Source organism: Jatropha curcas, chromosome 10 (assembly GCF_041381405.1).
Source record: "Jatropha curcas cultivar XTBG-Jc1 chromosome 10, XTBG_Jcur_1.0, whole genome shotgun sequence".
Classification (NCBI taxonomy): domain Eukaryota; kingdom Viridiplantae; phylum Streptophyta; class Magnoliopsida; order Malpighiales; family Euphorbiaceae; genus Jatropha; species Jatropha curcas.
Window position 1 is genome coordinate 2,003,000 of NC_143160.1, and position 20,500 is coordinate 2,023,499.

The following is a 20,500-nucleotide window of genomic DNA, read 5'->3' on the forward strand; positions in this document are numbered from 1 at the left end:
GGCTAACATTTTAAGACTTCCACTCATCAATTAATTAAAAGGCCAATAGGAGAAACATTCCCTTAGAAATGTAAATCGTTGCTTAAATTATGACAATTGCTTTGTAAGGAACGATAAAACCATCATCAATCCAAATTATGGAAACTTTGCCTCTCGAATTACAAGTCAAAACAACAATATTTTTTTTGACATTTAATTTGTCTGCCGAATAATTAATTTCACACGTAATAATACATTATTTAATATATTTCTTGCTATAAAATCAACTCTACTGAAGAGTTAGTGAATTTAGTTGTGGTGAAGCAATATGAAAATGGTTCAATCTGCCATAAGGGTGTTCATAGCAGTTGTCTTTCTTGGTTACATGATGATATGGGTCATGAAGGCCACCAACACTTACTATTTGCATTGGCTGCCTAATATTCATTCACACATCAATTCCACATTTTTTGGAGAACAAGGTTTCATTTTTAATTTATTTTTGTAATCTGTCTTATTTAATTTACAAAAGGAGAGGTTTTAAGTATTTTCTTATTTTTTGAAATTATAGGTGCGAACATGCTGGTCTATACATTTCCTGTTCTTTTCATTGCTGCCTTGGCCTGTGCATACCTTCATCTGGGGAAGAAATTTCCTCATCAGGAAACTGAAAACAGAAAGGTCGATTCTTGGTTTGGGTGGTGGAGACGACCAGTGCTTGTGAAAGGCCCTCTCGGGATTGTTCTGTGGATAGAGATATCATTTTTGGGCATTTTCTTTGCCTTATTGATATGGTCTTTCTATTCTTACTTGCATGATTTGTTCGCATATGCTTCCTTGGAAGCTGCATACTCAGGAATTCAACTGTAAATATTTCTTTCTTTTTATTAATATTTTCTTCCCCTTTTTTTGTAATTAAATTGGAATTTTTTTAAAAGAAAAAAGAAGTGTACGAGTGTTATTCTTTTGCAGGTGGGAAGCTAAGTTGGAAAATGCAGGTTTATCCCTAGGACTAGTTGGAAATGTCTGTTTGGCCTTTCTCTTCTTTCCAGTAACAAGAGGATCATCAATTTTGCAGTTTATAGGCTTGACCTCAGAGGCAAGCATCAAGTATCACATATGGCTAGGGCATACTACTTTGGCTATTTTCACTGCACATGGTTTATGCTACCTTGTCTTCTGGGCTAAAACAAATCAACTGTCACAGATCCTGAAATGGGATAAGTTCCTCGTTTCTAACTTGGGTGGAGAAATAGCTTTGCTTTTTGGATTGATAATGTGGATCACAAGCCTAAATCGCATAAGGCGAAATATTTTTGAGCTCTTCTTCTATACTCATTATCTCTACATTCTTTTTGTTGTTTTTTATGTGTTTCATGTCGGCTTCTCTGATTCCTGCATCGTCCTTGCTGGTTTTTACCTCTACGTGATTGATCGGTACTTGAGATTATTGCAATCTCAACAGAGAGTTGCTTTAGTCTCAGCTCGCATTTTGCCTTGTGATACCTTAGAGCTAAATTTCTCAAAGAGTCCAGGTAAAGTTATCAAACTTCGTAAAACTTGGTCTTTTGGTTACTGAAATTTACCGGTTCTGCATGTAATTAATTGCAGAGTTGAGCTGTGGTCTGAAAAGCATGGCATTCATAAACGTGCCTGAAATTTCAAAGCTGCAATGGCATCCCTTTACAATCATATCCAACACCAACATGGAACCGGAAAAATTAACCATGGTAATAAAATGTGAAGGAAATTGGTGTCAAGAGTTGTATCAGATTTTGTCATCACCTTCACCTGTGGACCGTCTTGAGGTCTCCATTGAAGGACCTTATGGTCTTGCGAATTCAACCGATTATATGAGGTGATGCTTAATTCGGAGTCATATCCTTAGTTTCTTGTGTTTGAATTTAACATTCATGGGGGAGGGTATTCTGCAGGCATGACTTGGTAGTGATGGTGAGTGGAGGAAGTGGCATTACCCCTTTCATCTCTATCTTCCGCGAAATGCTATTTATAGCCAATACAACGAACGTCAAAACGCCGAGGATTCTCCTCGTGTGCACTTTCAAGAAATCTATAAACCTCACCATGTTAGACCTTCTACTCCCAGTTTCAGGCACCACACCTGACCTCTCTCTTTTGCAGTTAGAAATTGAAGCCTACATAACCAGTGAAAAGGAGCTTGAACCAGAGAACCAAAAACTCAGGACGATTTGGTTCAAGCCTAATGCATCCGATGTGCCTGTTTCTGCAGTTCTAGGTCCAAATGGCTGGCTCTGGCTTGCTGCAATAATTTCTACTTCTTTTATAGTCTTCCTTATCCTAATCGGCATCCTCACACGATACTATATGTACCCGATTGACCATAATACTAACATGATGTACTCAATGCCTGCAAGATCTGCTTTAAACATGCTGTTTATAAGTGTTTCCATAGTAATGACTGCTTCTGCAGCATTTGTTTGGAACAAGAAACACAATGCTAAGGAAATGAAACAGATTCAGAACATTGACACGCCAACACCTGGAATGTCCCCTGTGTGTTTACAATTCCACGATACTGAGAGAGAATTGGAAAACCTGCCTTATCAATCTCTTCTCCAAGCCACCAGTGTGCACCTTGGTCAAAGGCCAGATTTCAAAAGTACGACATACTAAAATGATAAGTAGCAACTTCAGATGGTTCTAAATCATGAATTTATAAATTCTAACATATTTTTAACATCAATTCTCCATTATTGATTCTTACAGAAATATTATTGGAGTGCAAAGGAGACTGTGTGGGAGTTCTTGTAAGTGGACCAAAACAGATGAGGCAAGAAGTGGCTGCAATCTGTTCGTCCAGTTCAGTGCAAAACCTACATTTCGAGGCTATTAGCTTTAGCTGGTGACGAAACATGACATAGCTTGCATTTTCAGATTCAAAAATTGCTATGATGGTTTCTACTTGCAGTTATTGTGAAAAATTTATGATGAGGCTTATCATCATCAACGAGATAAGGACAGACTTCTAAAATATAAATTAAAGATAAAGCCACAAGACATTGCAAATATCAAGTACCAACCAAATAATGCAAATTAATCCTTAAAAGATAAGGACAGATTACCAACCAAACTAATCTTGGAATTCCTTTACATGTATTCTATATATATTTTCTTTTGTTACCTAGAATAGACATAGCTCAAAGAGCCAATTGAAAATATTCAATAATTCACATCTCTTGCATATATAGGTAAAAGAATCACAATATAATGTCTAATCTTCAACAATTCACAGTAATTGATTAGTTCCCTTGCTTTGCCAATCTGATGCAACTTATAAATAAAAAGAAAATCCTGACGAAATTTTCCCTGATTAGAATGCTCCCTTGAACAAGCTTGATTGTTTGAAGAGGGAGGGTGAACACCTTAATAATTAATAAGATTTAGCAAAAATCGCAACTTCTTCTGCTGGCTCGCCAGTCATCAAACATGTTTTAGTCCCTTGAGGCTGTTCAAAGGGAAAACATCGAATTGTTGCTCCTGTTTCTTCTTTCACCTTTAATTCATCAGCATCACTGCAGCCAATAATTACAGCATATACTAAGAAATGCAGTTTTGTCTACTTAGCTTGATATATTGATACTTAAAACATATTTTTCATAAGTAGACATAATGATAGAGGAAAATAAACTACCTGGCTGACCAAGGACCCCTTGCCCATTTGCCAAGGGATATTGCTTCTTTGAGTTCATCATACGAGCTAACATCCACAATATTACTGCATAAGAATGTCAGAATAACATTAAAAAGGATTTGAAAAGGAAGAGAATAAACTACAAATTTAAAAAATAATAAAAATAAAAGCGACATTTAATACATTATGATTATAATGATATACTAGCATAAAATGCTATGATATGGATATAATAATTCCCATGAAGCTTCCAATAGGCAGTGCTATAAACAACGAGAACGTGTTGTAACCATGAAGCCATTCAACTACATCGTCCTTCTGTTAAAATTTCGCTTATTTTTGGGTTAGTCGACCAAGAAAACCAAATAAAACACTTTTATTCTAATTTTACCCTTGAGGAAAAAAAATATTTATTATCAAATTTTCTCTAATAATTTAATCTAAACATATAAACGGCTTATTATTTTTAATGAGTTTTTATTTATGAATTAAGGTTGGTGATTTTTGGATAAAAGTAAAAACTCAAGGTTTGATTCAGCAGTGGTATGCAAACGAAAATCCGAAATTTTATTAAAGAAGGTAAAATTGTTATTTTACCACAATTTAATGGAAAAAGTAACAACATGTTAAATGTCAACGAAATAGAGGGGCTATTTAATTGATTATTTTAAATAGAAATTCTAACTTTTGTATTCGACTAAATTATTGGGATTAAATTAGTAATTCACCCTAAAACTATAAATCTAGTTCTGCATCTGAATCATTTCAAGGAAGCACAGTTGTAGACGCTGAATCCATTTGAAGGAAACACCTTATAACTAACAAATCATAAGCACTAAGCTTCCACTGTGAAATAAATACTACAGAAAGAGAACGCACCTGTCCCGATATGATGTTGCTCTTTCCAAAAGGGATGACTGGATCTCATCCAACTTGTCCTTGACATAACCTTCTAAAATTGAAGGCTCCATAGATATTCCAAAAACTTTTCCTTGCTTACCAGGAATATCTCTCCTAGATATGACCACGCTTCCACTTGATACATCTCGAGGACCAATTTCAATCCTCAAAGGTACTCCCTATGAAATCAAGGTATCATTTCATGCATTTGAAAATTGATTTTATATTTTGAAGAAAAACAAATTAATGTCTTTCCATGAGCAAATAAAAGATAAGCATAATGTGCAAAACAAAATAATACAGCAAATGTACCTAAAATTGTTTGTTTCAGAGGAAGAAGCCAATAACTGAGCTTTTGAGGGGTTGGGTTTAAGGTGCTACATTGATTAGACCTATTTGGTTACCTTTCACAGGTATCGAAATCAAGTTGTAGGGTATAAAGTTCATGACCAACAGCTTTTCATTTCAATTTGTGCTCAGAACTTATGAATGAGAACTAACCTTCATCTCCCAGAAATTGAACTTCCATCCTGGGGTTCTCTGATCTGAATCATCAAGTTTAACTTTGAGACCAGCAGATTGCAGAACTTCTTTCACAGATGATGCTGCACTGAGAACTCCAGCTTTCTCATTATCCTTCTTCCAAATTGGCACAATCACAACCTAGGAGAATGCAATGCAAATATCAAGGAAAATGAAATGCTCATATAACTAAGCACCCAGACATATGGAAAACACGATTGTTTGAACCAACAAAACATAGATTGTTTCCTGTCGAATCACTGAGAAAAACAGAGCAGAGCACATATTGACTTTTTGAAATCAATAATATGACTCCAAAAAGTACCTGTATTGGTGCTACTTTGGGGGGAAGCATTAAGCCTGCATCATCTCCATGTGTCATGATAATACCACCAACAAAGCGGGTACTGATGGCCCATGATGTCTGCCAGACATGCTGCCTTTGTCCACTTTCGTCAGTGAACTGTATAACAATGTGAATCAGATATTAGTTCACTTCCCAAAACATTGAAAACAGTATGTATAACAGAGTTGTCCGGACAAGCCCTGTCGTGGACAATACTTTAATGTACTCAATTACCCAAAACACACACAAGCAAAGATAAAGCAGGATAGTAACAATACCAAGCTAAAAGCATAAAAATGTTGCACACTCATGCACAGTAAATACACATAGGAAACAAAAAGAACAGAAGATACATTGGTGTGAATCTAATATTAAAATTGTGACCCATTTCTATTGAGCTTTCCGTATGGTTCTTTAAGGAACATTCCAAAGCAGCAAAACAAATGCAGAAACAACATACGGTTTGCTTAGTTGGTTTCAAAATAGATGGTTTTATACTTTGCTGATGTTCTTATCATCTTTTGAGAATAGAAAAATACAGGAGTCATCTAAGTGTTGTAGGATCGGTATCTTGGAGTTCAGCAACTGTGACAAATGCCTGAAAATCAACTAACAGAATAGATTATGAGCACTTACCTGAGTTCCAAAAGCCCGAGAAAAATTTTGGCCAAGGTTGTGGCTGGTTCCAGCCTGTAATGCCTTACGATCACCCATCATAGCCTCTATTGTATATGTCCTAACAGCGCCAGCAAAGGTTTCCAACCTTGACTTTCGACCTGCAACAACAGGTATTGCAGCTTGCTCATAAGCAAATTTTGTATAGACTTCAATCATCTGTAAAGCCTGCAGCACAGGATCATCAATCCATTAAATTATATTACTTTGCTACTATAATTACAAGCATTCCAGAGATCAATAAGATGAAACCTCTTTTTCCGCTTCCTCAGGAGTAGCATGAGCTGTATGACCCTCTTGCCAGAGAAACTCAAGAGTCCTCACAAATGGTTTTGTGCGCATCTCCCATCTTGTGACATTTGCCCACTGAAATGGGAAAGAGGATTAGATGAAAGAGGAAAAATAGGGATACAAATGCAGTTGATAGTCTATATAATTGGATACTATTTACAACTTTTGTGCCAAAATTATCACCTGGTTGATCATGAGAGGAAGATCGCGGTAACTATGAATCCACTGAGTAAACATGTGATTCACTATAGTTTCACTAGTAGGTCGAACCTGCCACAACCTCAGAAGTGCAACAATCAAAGCCAAAACTCGGGTCATGTTTTATCATGAGCTTGAACCATCATCCTCATTAACTATAGACTTTTAATTGTAGACAAAAGAGATTGAATTGCATAAAGAAAAGGCAAATGCAAATGGTAATTTTTGCTTCAGAATTAACTTACCACAAGTTTTTCTTCAAGCTCCTTTCCTCCACCAATAGTTACCAAAGCCAATTCAGGACTAAAGCCCTCAACATGACTAGCTTCTTTCTCTATAAACGAGTAAGGTATAAACTGCAGCCATAATTCAGATGCAAATATTACAAAAACTGTTTTGCATCTATCCATAAGAAAATAATTGATGCAATAATCCTAAACAGGCAATTGCATCATATCATTGATGTAAAAACAGTGAAAGCTTTTAGTTTCCATTTCCTTTCTTAAGCTTTCTCAGCCACCAAACGGAGGCAACAGAAACACACCTGAGGAAAGTACATGTTGCTGTGACCAGTCTCCTTGAACTTAACATTTAAATAATCCTGAGATTTAAAATTAATAATTATTAAATAAAATAAAATAAAATAAAATAAAACTCAGTTAAAAAAGCACTAAAAACTGAGCATTGAAACGCACTTTCTTTTGCAATTTCAGCTTTCAAAAGCAACCAGGCAATACCAAAACTCAATAAATCAGTGTCTGAATAAAAATTAGTACCTGGATTGCCTCCCAGATAGCATATCCATAAGGACGAATTACCATAGTACCACGAACAGGACCATAATCAGCAAGCTCGGCGTTGGCAATAACATCGAGATACCAAGCATTGAAGTCTTGAGATCGGGGAGTAATGACTCGGTCCTGGTTGACTCGATTCTTCAGGTTATCAACTCGTTCCTCGGTCTCCGGAGGGCTCGAAGCCGCACTCTGAGCAGAGAAGGACGATGTTAGAGGCGGCGAACGGCAATAGTGGCGCCGCCTACAAAACGCCGACGACCGGCGAATTGATGGAGTATGGAAAAAGAGGGAAGTGAGAGAAGGTAGTCTAAGAGACACCACCATTTCACCTTCTATACGTTGTACTTTGAGGTTTTACAGGTGCAGTATAGTGGTTTTGTTTAGCAAAGAGGATGAGGATGCTCTTACTTGAGTGTGATGGTCGTTCAGTTTGGGCCGTCTTAGATTAATATAGGACCTATTTATTTGGAGAAAACTAGAGTCGATTACAATTTTTCCAAAAAAAAAAAACGAAGAAATAGGAAGTTTTTCTTGTTTATTTAAAAATTTGAAAACTAATTTTGCAGTTTTTAAAATAAATTCAGATTTTGAAAAAATATTAACGTTTTTTTTTTCTTAATTTTCCTTAATAATAGAAATTTTGTTTTCCAAGTATTTTTTGGTTGAAAAAAAACTCTTTTACAATTACAATTATAATATGTAAAATTTTGAAATAATTTACATTTTACCTTTACAGAATATTTTTAATTACAATAATTATGAATAATTTTTAAAATTTTTTGAACTAAAGTAATTCTTTTTTGATAATAATAAATGAACATTTTTTCATTTTCTCTTTCTATTTTTCATATTTTTCTTAGAAAACTGAAAAAAACAAAACTATTTTCTATAAAATAAATAAATAGACGCATAGATTTTATATGGAGATTTCTTTTTGCCTTTTAGCAAATAACATGACTGGAATAAAGGTTCCTCTAGGGGAAACCTTCTCCAAGTAACTAAGAGCACTTCAAACAATCAACATAGGCATATCAAAAAGACAATACAGTGTGGGATGGCGACAGAATAACCATTCCTTATAGAATAACAAAAGGATTAAGATGTTTAAAAAAGACAAGAGCATTAGATTGCTCAATTCCAAATAACTTCCCAAAGAATTGTCATCACATTGCCACTGCAATATTCACACAACTTCTGCAAAATTACTACCATTCCAAACAAGCATTGATAAAGAAGGCAATCAATGCTTTCTCAACTACGGTGATTCTAACAACTCGAAAACAAAGTCATAGTCCATATAATGCCTTGGTAATTTTGGAGTTCTGCAAGGAGGTGGAGAATCAAGCTTGTGTTTCCAAGATTGATCTTCAATCAGCTCTTCAGTCATCTCTTCCAGTTCCAAGTGCCTCGGTGGACTCTGGGCCTGAAACAGAAACTAAACATTTGCTCAGACAATCCATGAAATTTATCCTCAAAACAAGAAAGGAGGACCCAAAATGATTAGAGGGAAAAATCAGACAGACCTTCACTTTAATCGACATAGGATTTTCCTGCTGTTTGGAAATAACTAGACAACAAAACAAACATGTGAATCTTATGAGTGAAAAAATTTACAGAATGATTTTTACTCAAATTTTATATATCGGTTACCATTGTCAAGTCCAATTATCTGTAAAAATTGATCCAAGTCCATAGCTCTGGTCTGAGCTTTAATACATTCTTCATGATTGTGCAGAAATCGTTCCTCTGCAATTGCCTTGGCATCAATTGGCTCCTCCGCCACAACACTTAGCTTTCCTTTGTAGTTCTTCTTTGATCCCTCGTTCAGGTTTGGCTTCCCTGAATTTGAAATGTCAGAAAGTGCTTTCCTACTTCTGGTCTGCACTTTGCCCAAGGCTTTAGAGGTACTTTTCTTCTTGCTTGCATCAAGTGTATTCTGAGAGGTGGCACTACCTTTCTCAGTGAAGGAGAAAAGGCCAGAACCCTGCTTCTTTGATCCCTGATTCAGAGAATGCTTCACTGAATTTGACAAATCACCAAGTGGCGTCCTTCCACCAAGAACTCCTTTTATTGGTGCCTTAGAGACATTAGTCTTCCAGCCAACAGAAGTTTCTGCAGCACATATTGAAAGTTAGACCACAACACCGTAAAAAAATTGAAGGCTGAATTTAGTAACTTCATATTAAGCTAAAACAGAGTTGATAGAGCTGTACCATTATAGTGGATGTTTAAATTCTGATCTTGAACCACACCTCCAGCTCGTGATGCCATCACTGAATTTCCAAATAGGTTCAAATCAATGCTCTGCAAAACATAGAGATTTGACAAATAAAGGTCAAATTATAAAATGAGGAACAACACAAGGTAACCCATTTTATGGAGTTTCAAAACGTATCAAAGAACCTAACACATACAAGTTTGAGTAAGAAAACGATTAACAGAGTTTCAAACTGAAACAAATGTATATGAGGGAACACGCATACCAACAGGAAGCAACACTTAATATGACCTACTAAATTCCTATTACAATACAATGTTTCAAGTAAGCATGGCCTGTGAAATAAGCGACGGAATAATACTAATTTTATCAAAAATTCCGAAGATACATTAAATACCACTACCATACACTCCTCGATTTGCCACACGCTTTATCAGACAAAGTAACATGATTGCTACAAAGCAATTCAAATAAAAGAAAAATAAAAGCTTTTTCCGACCATCAATAAACTTCCTCAGATATGCACAAATGGTAAAACAGGAAAGCTAATAATGAAATTAATGAGTGCTTTAAACAGTAATTAAGAAATAAACTAACAATAACTGCAGCAACAACTAGGGTCCTAAGGTATATAATTTCCCGGTACCAAACAGAACTTTAGTAGTCGATTCACTCCAGGGTGAACCATATACTTACTAATCGATCTAAATCTGATACAAAACAGCCTAAACGGCTATACCAAACAATCGTTGATCTGTTGTACCATTGTCAAGTCATCAAGAAATAGAGAACAAAAACAGCCGGATCAAACTCGAACCATTACTTCAAAAATCTAAACTTAAGCAAACCATACAATCTGCAAATCCTACAAAATTACGATGTTTTCTAGGGCCTTCTAAACAAGAGATTATGAGATTCAAAAATTCTTTTCCTTGGAAACCAGATAGATCAAAAATTAACATTTGTGTTTTCTATTTGCTTTCAAAAACGATAATTTCAAACCCTAGAACAACCAAAAGGGAGAAAGAAAATAAGGAACGAAAAACTTGCGAAGGGTAAATTGAATAGAAAACTCACATATTGGTTCTGATTGTGATTGATCTTCTTGTTTCTTGAGTGAGTTTGCTGATGCTTACAAAAGTTCTCCGCTTTTCTCTCAAAAATATCTCACTATTGTTCAGTTTTTCGAAATGGGTGTTTCAATTGGGCGTCCCGCTACATATACAGAGTAAAGGCGTTCTAACGGTAACTTTCGTTCCTTTTACAATTATACCCTTCGCATTAAGCAGATAATTACCAAAAAATTAAGGAGCCGTTTCTGGATAAAAATACGCGCAACGACCGTGCAGAGTTAGTTTGATTGATTGGTAGGCCAATGGGCCGTGATAAATGATGGGCTTAACAATTGAAGGCAGTTACAAAGTTAATTGTTAAGGTTAAGGTTAAAGAAATTAATAAATCATAAAAAAAAAAATCAAAGTTAGTTTAATGTATGAATGCAACACCAAAAAATTTTCAAAGTCACCAAAAGGGAAAGCTGGTGATGAAGTTTTCAAGATTTGATTAATTTTCTTTCTTCCAAATATAACCCATGTTTAGAGAACGCAAGTGACTGAAATGTGAAATTTTAATTAATATTATAAAAGTGGGATAATTGCAATAGAGTTCTAGAATGGAATATTGTTATTTATGGAAATAAATATTTCTCACAAATCAAGACAAAAATGAATTGTCTTCTTTTTGTCCTCCTTTTCATATAATAATATTCAAATACGAAAGAATGTTAGATTTTTATGATATAATAAAAAAAATATATATTATATTTTTAAAACTATATTCAATAGAGTTATGAATTAGGCACCACCACCTTGCTGATATTTTTATTTTATTTTATTTTTTATTTTTAAAAGCAATGAAAATGTTTCAAAAGGACAAATCCCATATTGTCAACTTGTCCAAATTGAGACGCACTCCAATTCGATGAGAAACCAACATAAAAAAAAATAAAATTGTTGTAATAGTTACTAAAGTTATAAAGTGTTTGAAACTTTCAACCTTTCCTCTTCAAAGACAAAAACAACAAGTTGTCAACTACTGATTCAGCTTAGCAACTTTTGATTGCAATATTATGTAATTAATAATAACTATTAACTTTTCAACTCGGTTTTTTTTTTTTTTTTTGAAAATCCTCTCTTTTTTATTTAATTATATCACAGGTGTGCCTAGTTTATTGATAATCCTGCTCGCGTCGCGCCACTAGGTCCATCAGATGGAAGTGCTCCAGCTATGAATTTTCTCAAATTACAGAAATCAAACACTCAATTTTTTATTTAAAGACCCAAATCATTTCCACTGAAACAAATAAAGTGAGTTATATAATATACTATTTTGTATAAGAGCTTTCACTTTTCACCAATTTTATGAGTTATGCTATTTTAAGTTCTCCTGCGCTACAATACCTCTAGTGAATTAAAAAAAAAATCATTTTTGGCTATTTTATTTTTTTCTCGACCATAAAAAAATTATCCTAAAATGAAAATATTATTAAATGGAAACAATTTGGTGTCAATTTTCACCCATATAATTATAATAGAAATAATGCATAATTAATAGGTAAATATACATATAAGTAGAATTTTTAATGATATTAGCAATACAAGGATATGATGTCAAGCCACTAACGTTAATGTTGTTTTCGTGAATTTGGGAAGATGATAAAAAAAAAAAAAAAGATTAGGCGCAGCAGAAAAAATAAAGTAGCGTAAAGTTTTATAAGAAGAAATAAATATTAAGAGACAAAAAAGGATTTGACTTTACCTGAGTGTAAGTGACCTTTTTATCTTGTTACCAGGTTTTTAGATCCTGCTTTTGGGTGACATGGTTGTGAATCGTGATCATCTATTCAGCCCGTCAAATCCAACAATCTCTCCACATTATTGCTTTTTACTTCTCAGTGCTTCCCTCTTCTTCTTCTTCTTCTTCCTATTGAATTTTTTCCTTCGATTGTTTTATTTTAAATTGAATCAAACCGAATCAATCATCTGTTTACAGATTAATCGGTTCAGTTCAATTTTTAAAAGATTATTTCTACCCCCAATACCCTAATTATTTTACGATTAACGTTGTTAACACTGGAGACATGCTTCTACGTGGAGAATGTTATAATTTACAATAAAGTTTTGATTTTTTTTGAGTTAGAAATTATTTAAAGATTGATATCTCAAAGGAGTGATAAAGAAAGATTGCACGCATGGTTAGCTACGTTCACTAGACATAATTGCTAGATCTGCTTTCAAAATCATTTAATTGCCTTCTAACAAAATGTTAGCAAATGAAATTGAATATTAGGATACGTATATATGAATTTCATTTGCCATATTTAGGTCATACATGCAATAACTATTTACCATCTGCCATGATTGTGAAACCTTCCCAAATTATTAAGCATTTATGATTCTTTACCCTCTCTCTGCAAATAATTTTTCTCCATAGCTAATCTTGAGAGTTGAGAGTAGTTATAAGTGGCAAAACAGAAAATGAAAATTGAAACTTGACAGATTGGGGACTGCAATTTTTGCAGATGAAGGGTACTAATACTGGTAGATGACACGTTCAATTCACATTCTCCTCATACCTTTTTTTTAGGGTTTGTAAAAACTTCTTCAATGCTATTCATTCCTAATCCATCCCTTTCCTCCTAAATTATTAATTTTAGGTTCCATTTGGTAGCTAGGAGCTTGAATACGAAACAGAAATATAAATGAATGCGTAATCTATCTAAAAACATCGGAGTGAATAGTATTTCAAATATTTATTTATTTAAATGCTAGTTTATTATCAAATGGAACCTGTATTTTTAAATTTTATAGATAAAGTCAAAAGTTGGAAATATACAAGAGTTAGAAAGGGTTTCGAGTTTAAGAATAAAGACAAGTATGAAAAAAGAAAAAAGAAAAAAAAATATTATTCAGATGCTTTGGTTGTATTATTTGGAGTCATTTTTTATATTGACTTTTCCTTCACACTTTTACCAAAGGAAAAGTCAACTATAATAATATTTTTATTATAAGTGATTTTATTCTTCCTAAATGATTTTTTAATTGGTAAAATAATATATATAATTTTTTTTCTCGAATTTATTTATGAAAATTAAGATGGTTAGATTGGCAATTTTAGATTAATGTCCTAAGATATAAAAACATTACCATAATCATTATAAGTTGGAAAAATTAAAATTCCAAAATGTCAACAAATCCTCTTGTCCTCAGTAACTCCTACATATCATCACAGTATGGAATTTGTGGAGAAAGAAACAGATTTCCATCACGATATGGATGCTCTAATTGTTAGTATTGAAAAATCTTTATTCTTTTTCACAATTAGAAACCCATTTCAGAGTATAAACAAACATTAAAATGCTAGCCTACCGCATTTTTTGGCTGGCCAACACTTCACAAAAATGAATATGACTAGAGAGATCACCGCCCGCATAAAAAAAAAATACAATAAAAAACATGAGAAAAACAACTTAAATATCGCAGACATCCTCCTCAAGAATGGCCAAGAGAAATGAATCCTTTGATTTTATTTACAAAAAACATGCATTTTGCTTTATTGAATTTCCGATTTCTTTATATTCACACATAAGACCCACAACGTAGTCATAGGAAAAAAAAAAAGAAATGGAGGTACACTGAACAGACAACTAATGAAACATATAGTAGCAATTTACTCGTTTTGGGTGCGTAACAAACGCATAATCGCTTGCACAAAAAGAAAACAAAATCTTGTAACATAAGCATGTGAATGTGAATGTCAAATTACAATTTTACAATACAAAGAGAGTGGTCCTAATAAATCCAAAATTAAAAATTAAAATAATAATATTTGAAAGTTCGTTAATATTAATTTATTATTAGCGTAAACCCATTACCATTTCCACATCACAAGTCAGCTACTTACCATATACCAAACACCTCACAAACTACACCAAAATTAAAATAATAAATGCACCGCAAAGAATTTTCCATTTTTCCTCTTAATTCAAATCACTCAATTTTATTATTTCCTTTTTTTTTTTTTTTTTTTCCTTCCTTTGCCTTTCCATTTTCTCAGGAAAAGGTAAAAATACTAGTATAACAATTAATAATATTAGAGAAAGAAAGTGAGAGAGAGTAAAGTTAACGCCAAGCGGATGCGACTGTGAGTGTTTTTCCCATCCAACCGAAACAAACCCCACCATTCTCTTCTTTAACAGTAAAACCCGGGTTCACCCGGGTTCCTGAATTCAGTCTCGCTTTCATCGACTCGGCCACACTTTGACTCATTGGCTTCAACTCGAACCCAGCCATTCCCATCCGGGCCCGCCATTTCCCAAACACCTCGCATCTTTCCACGCGGTCCCTACCTTCGCAAGCAACCGAGTTGGCGAGTTTCCGACCCAGTCCTTCTTCCACCTTCACTCGCTCTGAGTTATCCCTCTGTACTGTGGACTCGATTGAGTCAAACAGTGCCCCGTAGTACGAGCACGCTTCATTTACGCGCGCCATGAACGGCGCCGTATTTGTATTCATTTCTTGCTCTACCAGGGTTACCACGCGCGGCCCCAATCCCTTGACGCGCCGCAGAAGTTCGTCTCGGGGATTTTCGGTAGAGACGCTCTCATCAGGCATTCGATACAAATTGAATCCAAAATTAACAGCCAAAGGCTCTTCGGGCTCGCAACCTAATGACTCGCGACTCAGCTCACCGAGTTTACAACTCACAACGTTAAAACGTAAAGACACCCCAAACTGTTCGGCGAGTTGACTCAGCGTACTACCAACCGCCTTCAACCTCTCTTTCTCTTCCCCTCCATTATCAGCAATAGCCGTGATCTTGACAGTGGCGGGCTTCCCATTCAGACGCTCAGATAGCGCGTGCAACAGATTCATGTACTGGCATCCCTGGCCTATATCGAAATCAATAACATGAAACCCGTTGCCGCTGTTAGGTTGGTCGACTGCGACCTCAAGAATTGCGAGATTAGCAGCCATAAACCCAAGTTTGAAACAAGGAGAGAGTTCGTAAAGCAACTGAGTCGAAGCGAGATGTTCCTTGCTGTATAGCTCAGCCACTGGCGGTGGAGCATCCACTGAATTAACCCGCGATTTGAGCGCCATCGACATGTACTCCATCAATCTATGTTCAGAATTTCCTCTCGGGTTTGAGACCTGAGAGACCCGCGTCAGGATCTCACCGGCAACGTCGATTTTGCCTTCGTAAATGGCGGAAGCAGCGTCCAATAGCGATTGTTTTGAACAATTGGGGACAGGAGTGGTCACCGATGTTGATGAAGAAGAAGATGACGAAGTAGGTGATGGGGAAATAGGGTTGGGACTTGAAGAAGTGATGAGATTCTGTATTGTTTCAGACCACTCGCTGTTAGAGTTAGTAATCACCGAAACCGCATCGCCTTCCTCTTCCTCGTTATCATCTAGAAGCTGCTTCTCTAGCTCCTGCAGTCGATTCATCATCTTCTTTTTAGATTCTTGTCCTGCAATAGAACCTCCACCTCTGTTTTGATTTTGGAGCGTGTTCATGTAAGGTAGAGCATGAGAGGCAACGTTGGCTGAATGAATGGTGTGTCCGGGCCCAAGATTGATGGGCTGAGGTCTGAGTTGTTGAAGAAGAGGCATACCGTAACGCTGAGACAAGGGAGGTAATTCTGGAGATATGTTAGTGGAGAATTCTATTGGAGAAAGGGTGGAAATTGGGGAGGTATGTTGATACATCCTGGGCTTTACCGACCTAAGAAGGAGACCATTTAGTGCCGGGTTTAGGTTTGGCTGTTGCAGTTGCTGTTGGTGTTGTTGTGCTTGGAAATCGGCGAGCGTTCTTTTGCCGATTAAGCTTTGTGTCGTCAAGTTGGTAGAGGTTGCTCGGTGCTGAGCGATCTGTGAGGTTGGGTCTAGAAAAATTTGAGAGAGTTGGTTTCTGTATCCAGGTTGAGAGGGGTTGTTTGGATTCATGCTAGTTATGGATCTACCTGCCATGCCGGAGTAGAAATCTGCGCCACCACCGGAAAACCCAGATGCCATTTTTCTGTTGCACACTCTCTCTTTCTCTCTCTTTGGAGGGAGTTAGAAGAAGAGTTGGTGCTTAGAGAAACGCATGAGACATAAAAGAGTTTAATGGAGAAATGAAGGATGAGAGAGAGAGAGTTTCTTTCTCTTTAAGGGGTTGATTGACATGATTCTGATGAATATAAGGAGAAGGCTTACAAATTCCAACTAGTTATTAGCTCTCTGTGGTCTTTATTTTATTTTTATTAATTTTTTTAAAACAAAGAAAAACCTAGGTGTTGCCGCAGCAGTATATTTGGCATGAGATTTTCGCCGCTGGATGGTCTAATGAACGGGCAGATTTAAATATTTAAAATATCAACGGTGATTAACTTAGCCACAACATACCCTTTTGCTTGTACGGGGCTACAACTCATTTGCTTCATTTATGAAACGTTGCCCACGCTTGTAGAGAACGCGTGTTTAATGTAAACCAATAAAATAGTGAGCAAGCCTCGAGTGGGCCCCTGAAACTGCTATTGTAAAAACACGCTCCCGTTTGTCATGTGAGGATAAAATTGGAGTTGTGGGAATGAGATGATCTTTATGCGGGCAGTGATCACCTGACAGGACAGTTACGAACTATTCTAAAAAGCTAACGACAATAACACACAAATTGCAATCCAGAATGCAAAAGAAAACGACTTATCCGACACGTGGAAGAGAAAGGGAGAGCTTTGAAACAACTTTTGGTAACTGCACCGTTAGTTTCAAATTTGCTCGAGCTGGTTCGCTGATTCGAAATTCCGGTGGCTGTTTCGTCCTAACGGACAATTCCCGGTTGATTCTAGGGAAGTTTACTTGCACGTGTCAGTCACTGACTTTTTCGTCTGATGCTGGAATTCAAAACTGGAAAAGTTGCCTACGTTGGACAAGCCCCAGCCATTAAAATACTAACCTCCGACACACCCAAAAAATAAATAAATGAAAGAAAAATATCAAATTCAGGACTTTGCTTTCTGCTGAGAAAAATGCGACTCCCTGCTCGTCTCTGTTGCTTCAAATTAAAGTTTTTTTTTTTTTTTTTTGCTCTGTGGTTAAATGAATTGTCTAAAATGCCATTAATTCAAGTTAATGTGTTCTTATTTCTCTTTTCATGACTCGATGGAAATTCTTTTTTTTTTTTTTTCCTTTTATACCAACTAATCTTTTATTGTTTTGTTACTAAAAGTAAAATAATACATCCAATACAAAACTGTGTAATGTGTGTATATGTATTTATCATTTTATGTCTGAAATATTATTTTTCAACCATAAAAAATTTATATGTTTTCATATCTAAAAGGCAAGGCAAATGGTATATCCACCCAACTGTGACTAAAGCAATGCCCCTTGTGTTGCAGTTAGTTGCAATTTTGCCATTACATTATTAATTGCGTTATATTTTTTTTTTATTTTATTAATTTTATCTTTTAATGTTTGGCATTTCTTAAACCAAAGCAATAGATTTTTGTTAGCACTGAATAACGACAATGAAAAATGCCATTCAAAATACATATTAAGCACATCCTGACATGCAATAACTTGCACTAACTGCTTTTTGTTTTCTGGCCATGGAGAAGTTTCTTTCTTTCTTCTTATTCTTCTCTTTTACCCCATTTGTTTTTTTCAATAGAGAAAATGCTAAGTTAAAATAAAGGAAAAGAAAAAAAGTGTAATTTTTCAATATTTAAATATAGAAATAAATTGTATCTCTGAGTAAATTTTATCAGCAAAATAAAAAATTAAAATATAAATTCGCGAAAAGTTTAATACAAATGAATAATTCTAACCTTATATTTAAAGTTGTTAAAAAGAAAAATTTACAGCATATGAATGATTACTTGCAGAGCAATTAATGGAAACAACAAGGCTTAAGGCTTTCAACTAAATTTTTGTACATCTACTTCATCTAAATTTCTAACATCAAAAATGGAAGTTTTCAAGTTGGTGAATTAAGGTTTTGTCAATTACTTATTGGACACCAATGTCGTATTTCTGTGATGTGAGATTTATAAGATAATCTATTCTATGCAATATATAAAAATTGTAATGTCTATTTCAAGATCCAGTAAAAAAGTTTAAAAAAATTTCATTACAAACATTTAAATAATTTAAGTGAAAATCATTCAATCATTGTTGGTCATATATGAAGCATTAAAATCATAAAATGTCATTTATTTAGAAATAAAAGCTCCTAAAACTGCATATATTAAGAACCAGAGAGAGTATTTGTTAAATCCATAAATATGACAAATGTTTGAGAATAGAGGGATTTTTTTTTTTTTTATGAGATTTTTTGTTTTATCATATAAAGTGTGCTAGCTAGAACATGAACTTTATCATGATGGGGCTGCAAGAGGAAACCAAGTCCCACTGGTATTGATGGGATTTTGAAAATTTCTCTTGGCTTGGTTAGCTGTGTTTTCTCTACCTTTAATTGTTGAATCAGACTCTAAAAATGTCATTTGTTGCGTCTCTTAGATAGATAAATGACCTTGGCGGCGATGGGTTCACTTTAATAAGTTTGATTCTTTAATATCTTCTTTGGTCAAAGTGAATAGCATGTAAGCAGAAAATGCAATCAATTTGCAGATTGTTTAGCTAAAAAGGGTGTTGATGCTGTGAAATCTTTTATGATATGGGTTTAAGCTTATAGCTTTGTATTCTCTTCCATTCCGATGTTGACCTAGTTTTTTTTATTCTGTTCTCAAGAAGGAACGATATAATTTGTGCTCTTTGATCTATTATTATATATTTCTTTCAGGTTTTTTCACTAAATTTTTTCAGGTTAAGTTTGGGTCTATTGAGAAGTCTATTAGCCTGGTTTAGTTGCTTTGATTTTTAAAAATACCTATTAATTATAAAAATCATTGGATAATAGTGTTACAAGATCAAATAGAGATTACACACGGATATACTTTCTTCAATTAAAATATAAAAAAAATCTAATGAAAAAATTCAAAAGGATAAATGCAATCTATTTTTCTCCAATTAAAAGGCATAAAAAATATAACTAAAAGGATCTTCAAAATAATAAATGGTCAATTTTCTCCGATTAAAATGTATAAAAATTATAACTAAAAGGATATATTAGAAATTGCAAATTAAATTAAAGCTATGATAAGAAATCTCATTATTTCCTGTATTCCCATATTTATACATAGTATAGATAGAATAAAATAAATACTTTTATTTTTATTAAATATAAAAAGTACGATACTATAACATCAAAAATTCAAAAGAATAAACTAAAATAGCACTTTAAATATTGTTGGAGATACTGAATAAAAAATACACGATGAGTGATTAAAAAAATCATAATGGCCAGCCTTTATAATTAGTCAATGGTGAAAAATGTCATCACGCAACCAAACTCTTCGACTTTTTTGTGGAAAAAATATCCTGGCCATTAAAATGAAACAATTATAATAAAACTCTGCTCTTGATTCAATTGCATGCAATGCCATGTCTCAATCGACTAATTCATTTAAAACAACTTCAATTTGAAAAAAATAAAAAATAAAAAATTTTCAAATGTCTCATTATTATATTTATTTATTAAAAAATAAATTGAAAAAAAGATAAAACTTAAAATTTTGAAAATTTTAATTATTTATATGTATTTAAGAATTATTATAAATTATATACAATGAAATAATAAAATGTCATTTTCTAATTAGTTATGAATAAGATTATTTTAGAATTTCTAAAATTTCATTAAGGTTATTATAGGTAATCTCATTATTCTTCCCTTATTCTCACTTATATATATATAGATAGATAAGAAGCATCTATTGTTAATAACGACTTTTAATT

At 34.3% G+C, this 20,500-nt stretch overlaps 4 protein-coding genes across 5 annotated transcripts; 1 reads left to right on the forward strand and 3 right to left on the reverse strand.

The window, feature by feature from the left end:
* Positions 1-307: 307 nt before the first annotated feature.
* On the forward strand, positions 308-2,922 carry LOC105648837 (ferric reduction oxidase 2-like). Its single transcript, XM_012235339.4, has 6 exons — positions 308-461; positions 551-845; positions 952-1,514; positions 1,591-1,837; positions 1,914-2,620; positions 2,728-2,922. Exons 1-6 carry the CDS (start codon positions 308-310, stop codon positions 2,865-2,867), a joined length of 2,106 nt encoding a protein of 701 aa, XP_012090729.2. The 3' UTR covers positions 2,868-2,922.
* A 123-nt stretch (positions 2,923-3,045) lies between these two features.
* On the reverse strand, positions 3,046-7,820 carry OVA6 (Class II aaRS and biotin synthetases superfamily protein). The gene is made up of 11 exons (XM_012234813.4): positions 7,361-7,820; positions 7,129-7,185; positions 6,830-6,940; positions 6,570-6,656; positions 6,348-6,461; positions 6,057-6,263; positions 5,400-5,537; positions 5,054-5,215; positions 4,532-4,731; positions 3,653-3,736; positions 3,046-3,533 (listed from the first exon to the last, which is right to left on the reverse strand). Exons 1-11 carry the CDS (start codon positions 7,703-7,705, stop codon positions 3,392-3,394), a joined length of 1,647 nt encoding a protein of 548 aa, XP_012090203.1. The 5' UTR covers positions 7,706-7,820; the 3' UTR covers positions 3,046-3,391.
* A 616-nt stretch (positions 7,821-8,436) lies between these two features.
* Positions 8,437-10,832, reverse strand: LOC105648433 (uncharacterized). 2 transcript variants are annotated; one of them, XM_012234815.4, is made up of 5 exons: positions 10,677-10,832; positions 9,595-9,685; positions 9,032-9,493; positions 8,905-8,948; positions 8,437-8,804 (listed from the first exon to the last, which is right to left on the reverse strand). In XM_012234815.4, the coding sequence occupies exons 2-5, from the start codon at positions 9,650-9,652 to the stop codon at positions 8,637-8,639; spliced, it is 732 nt and encodes a 243-aa protein (XP_012090205.1). In that variant the 5' UTR covers positions 9,653-9,685; positions 10,677-10,832; the 3' UTR covers positions 8,437-8,636. The 2 variants fall into 2 exon arrangements, with proteins under 2 accessions (XP_012090205.1, XP_037494462.1); XM_037638534.2 differs by having other exon boundaries at positions 8,437-8,816.
* A 3,653-nt stretch (positions 10,833-14,485) lies between these two features.
* On the reverse strand, positions 14,486-16,858 carry SCL8 (SCARECROW-like 8). The gene has a single exon (XM_012234816.4). The coding sequence runs from the start codon at positions 16,676-16,678 to the stop codon at positions 14,780-14,782; it is 1,899 nt and encodes a 632-aa protein (XP_012090206.1). The 5' UTR covers positions 16,679-16,858; the 3' UTR covers positions 14,486-14,779.
* Positions 16,859-20,500: the final 3,642 nt, after the last annotated feature.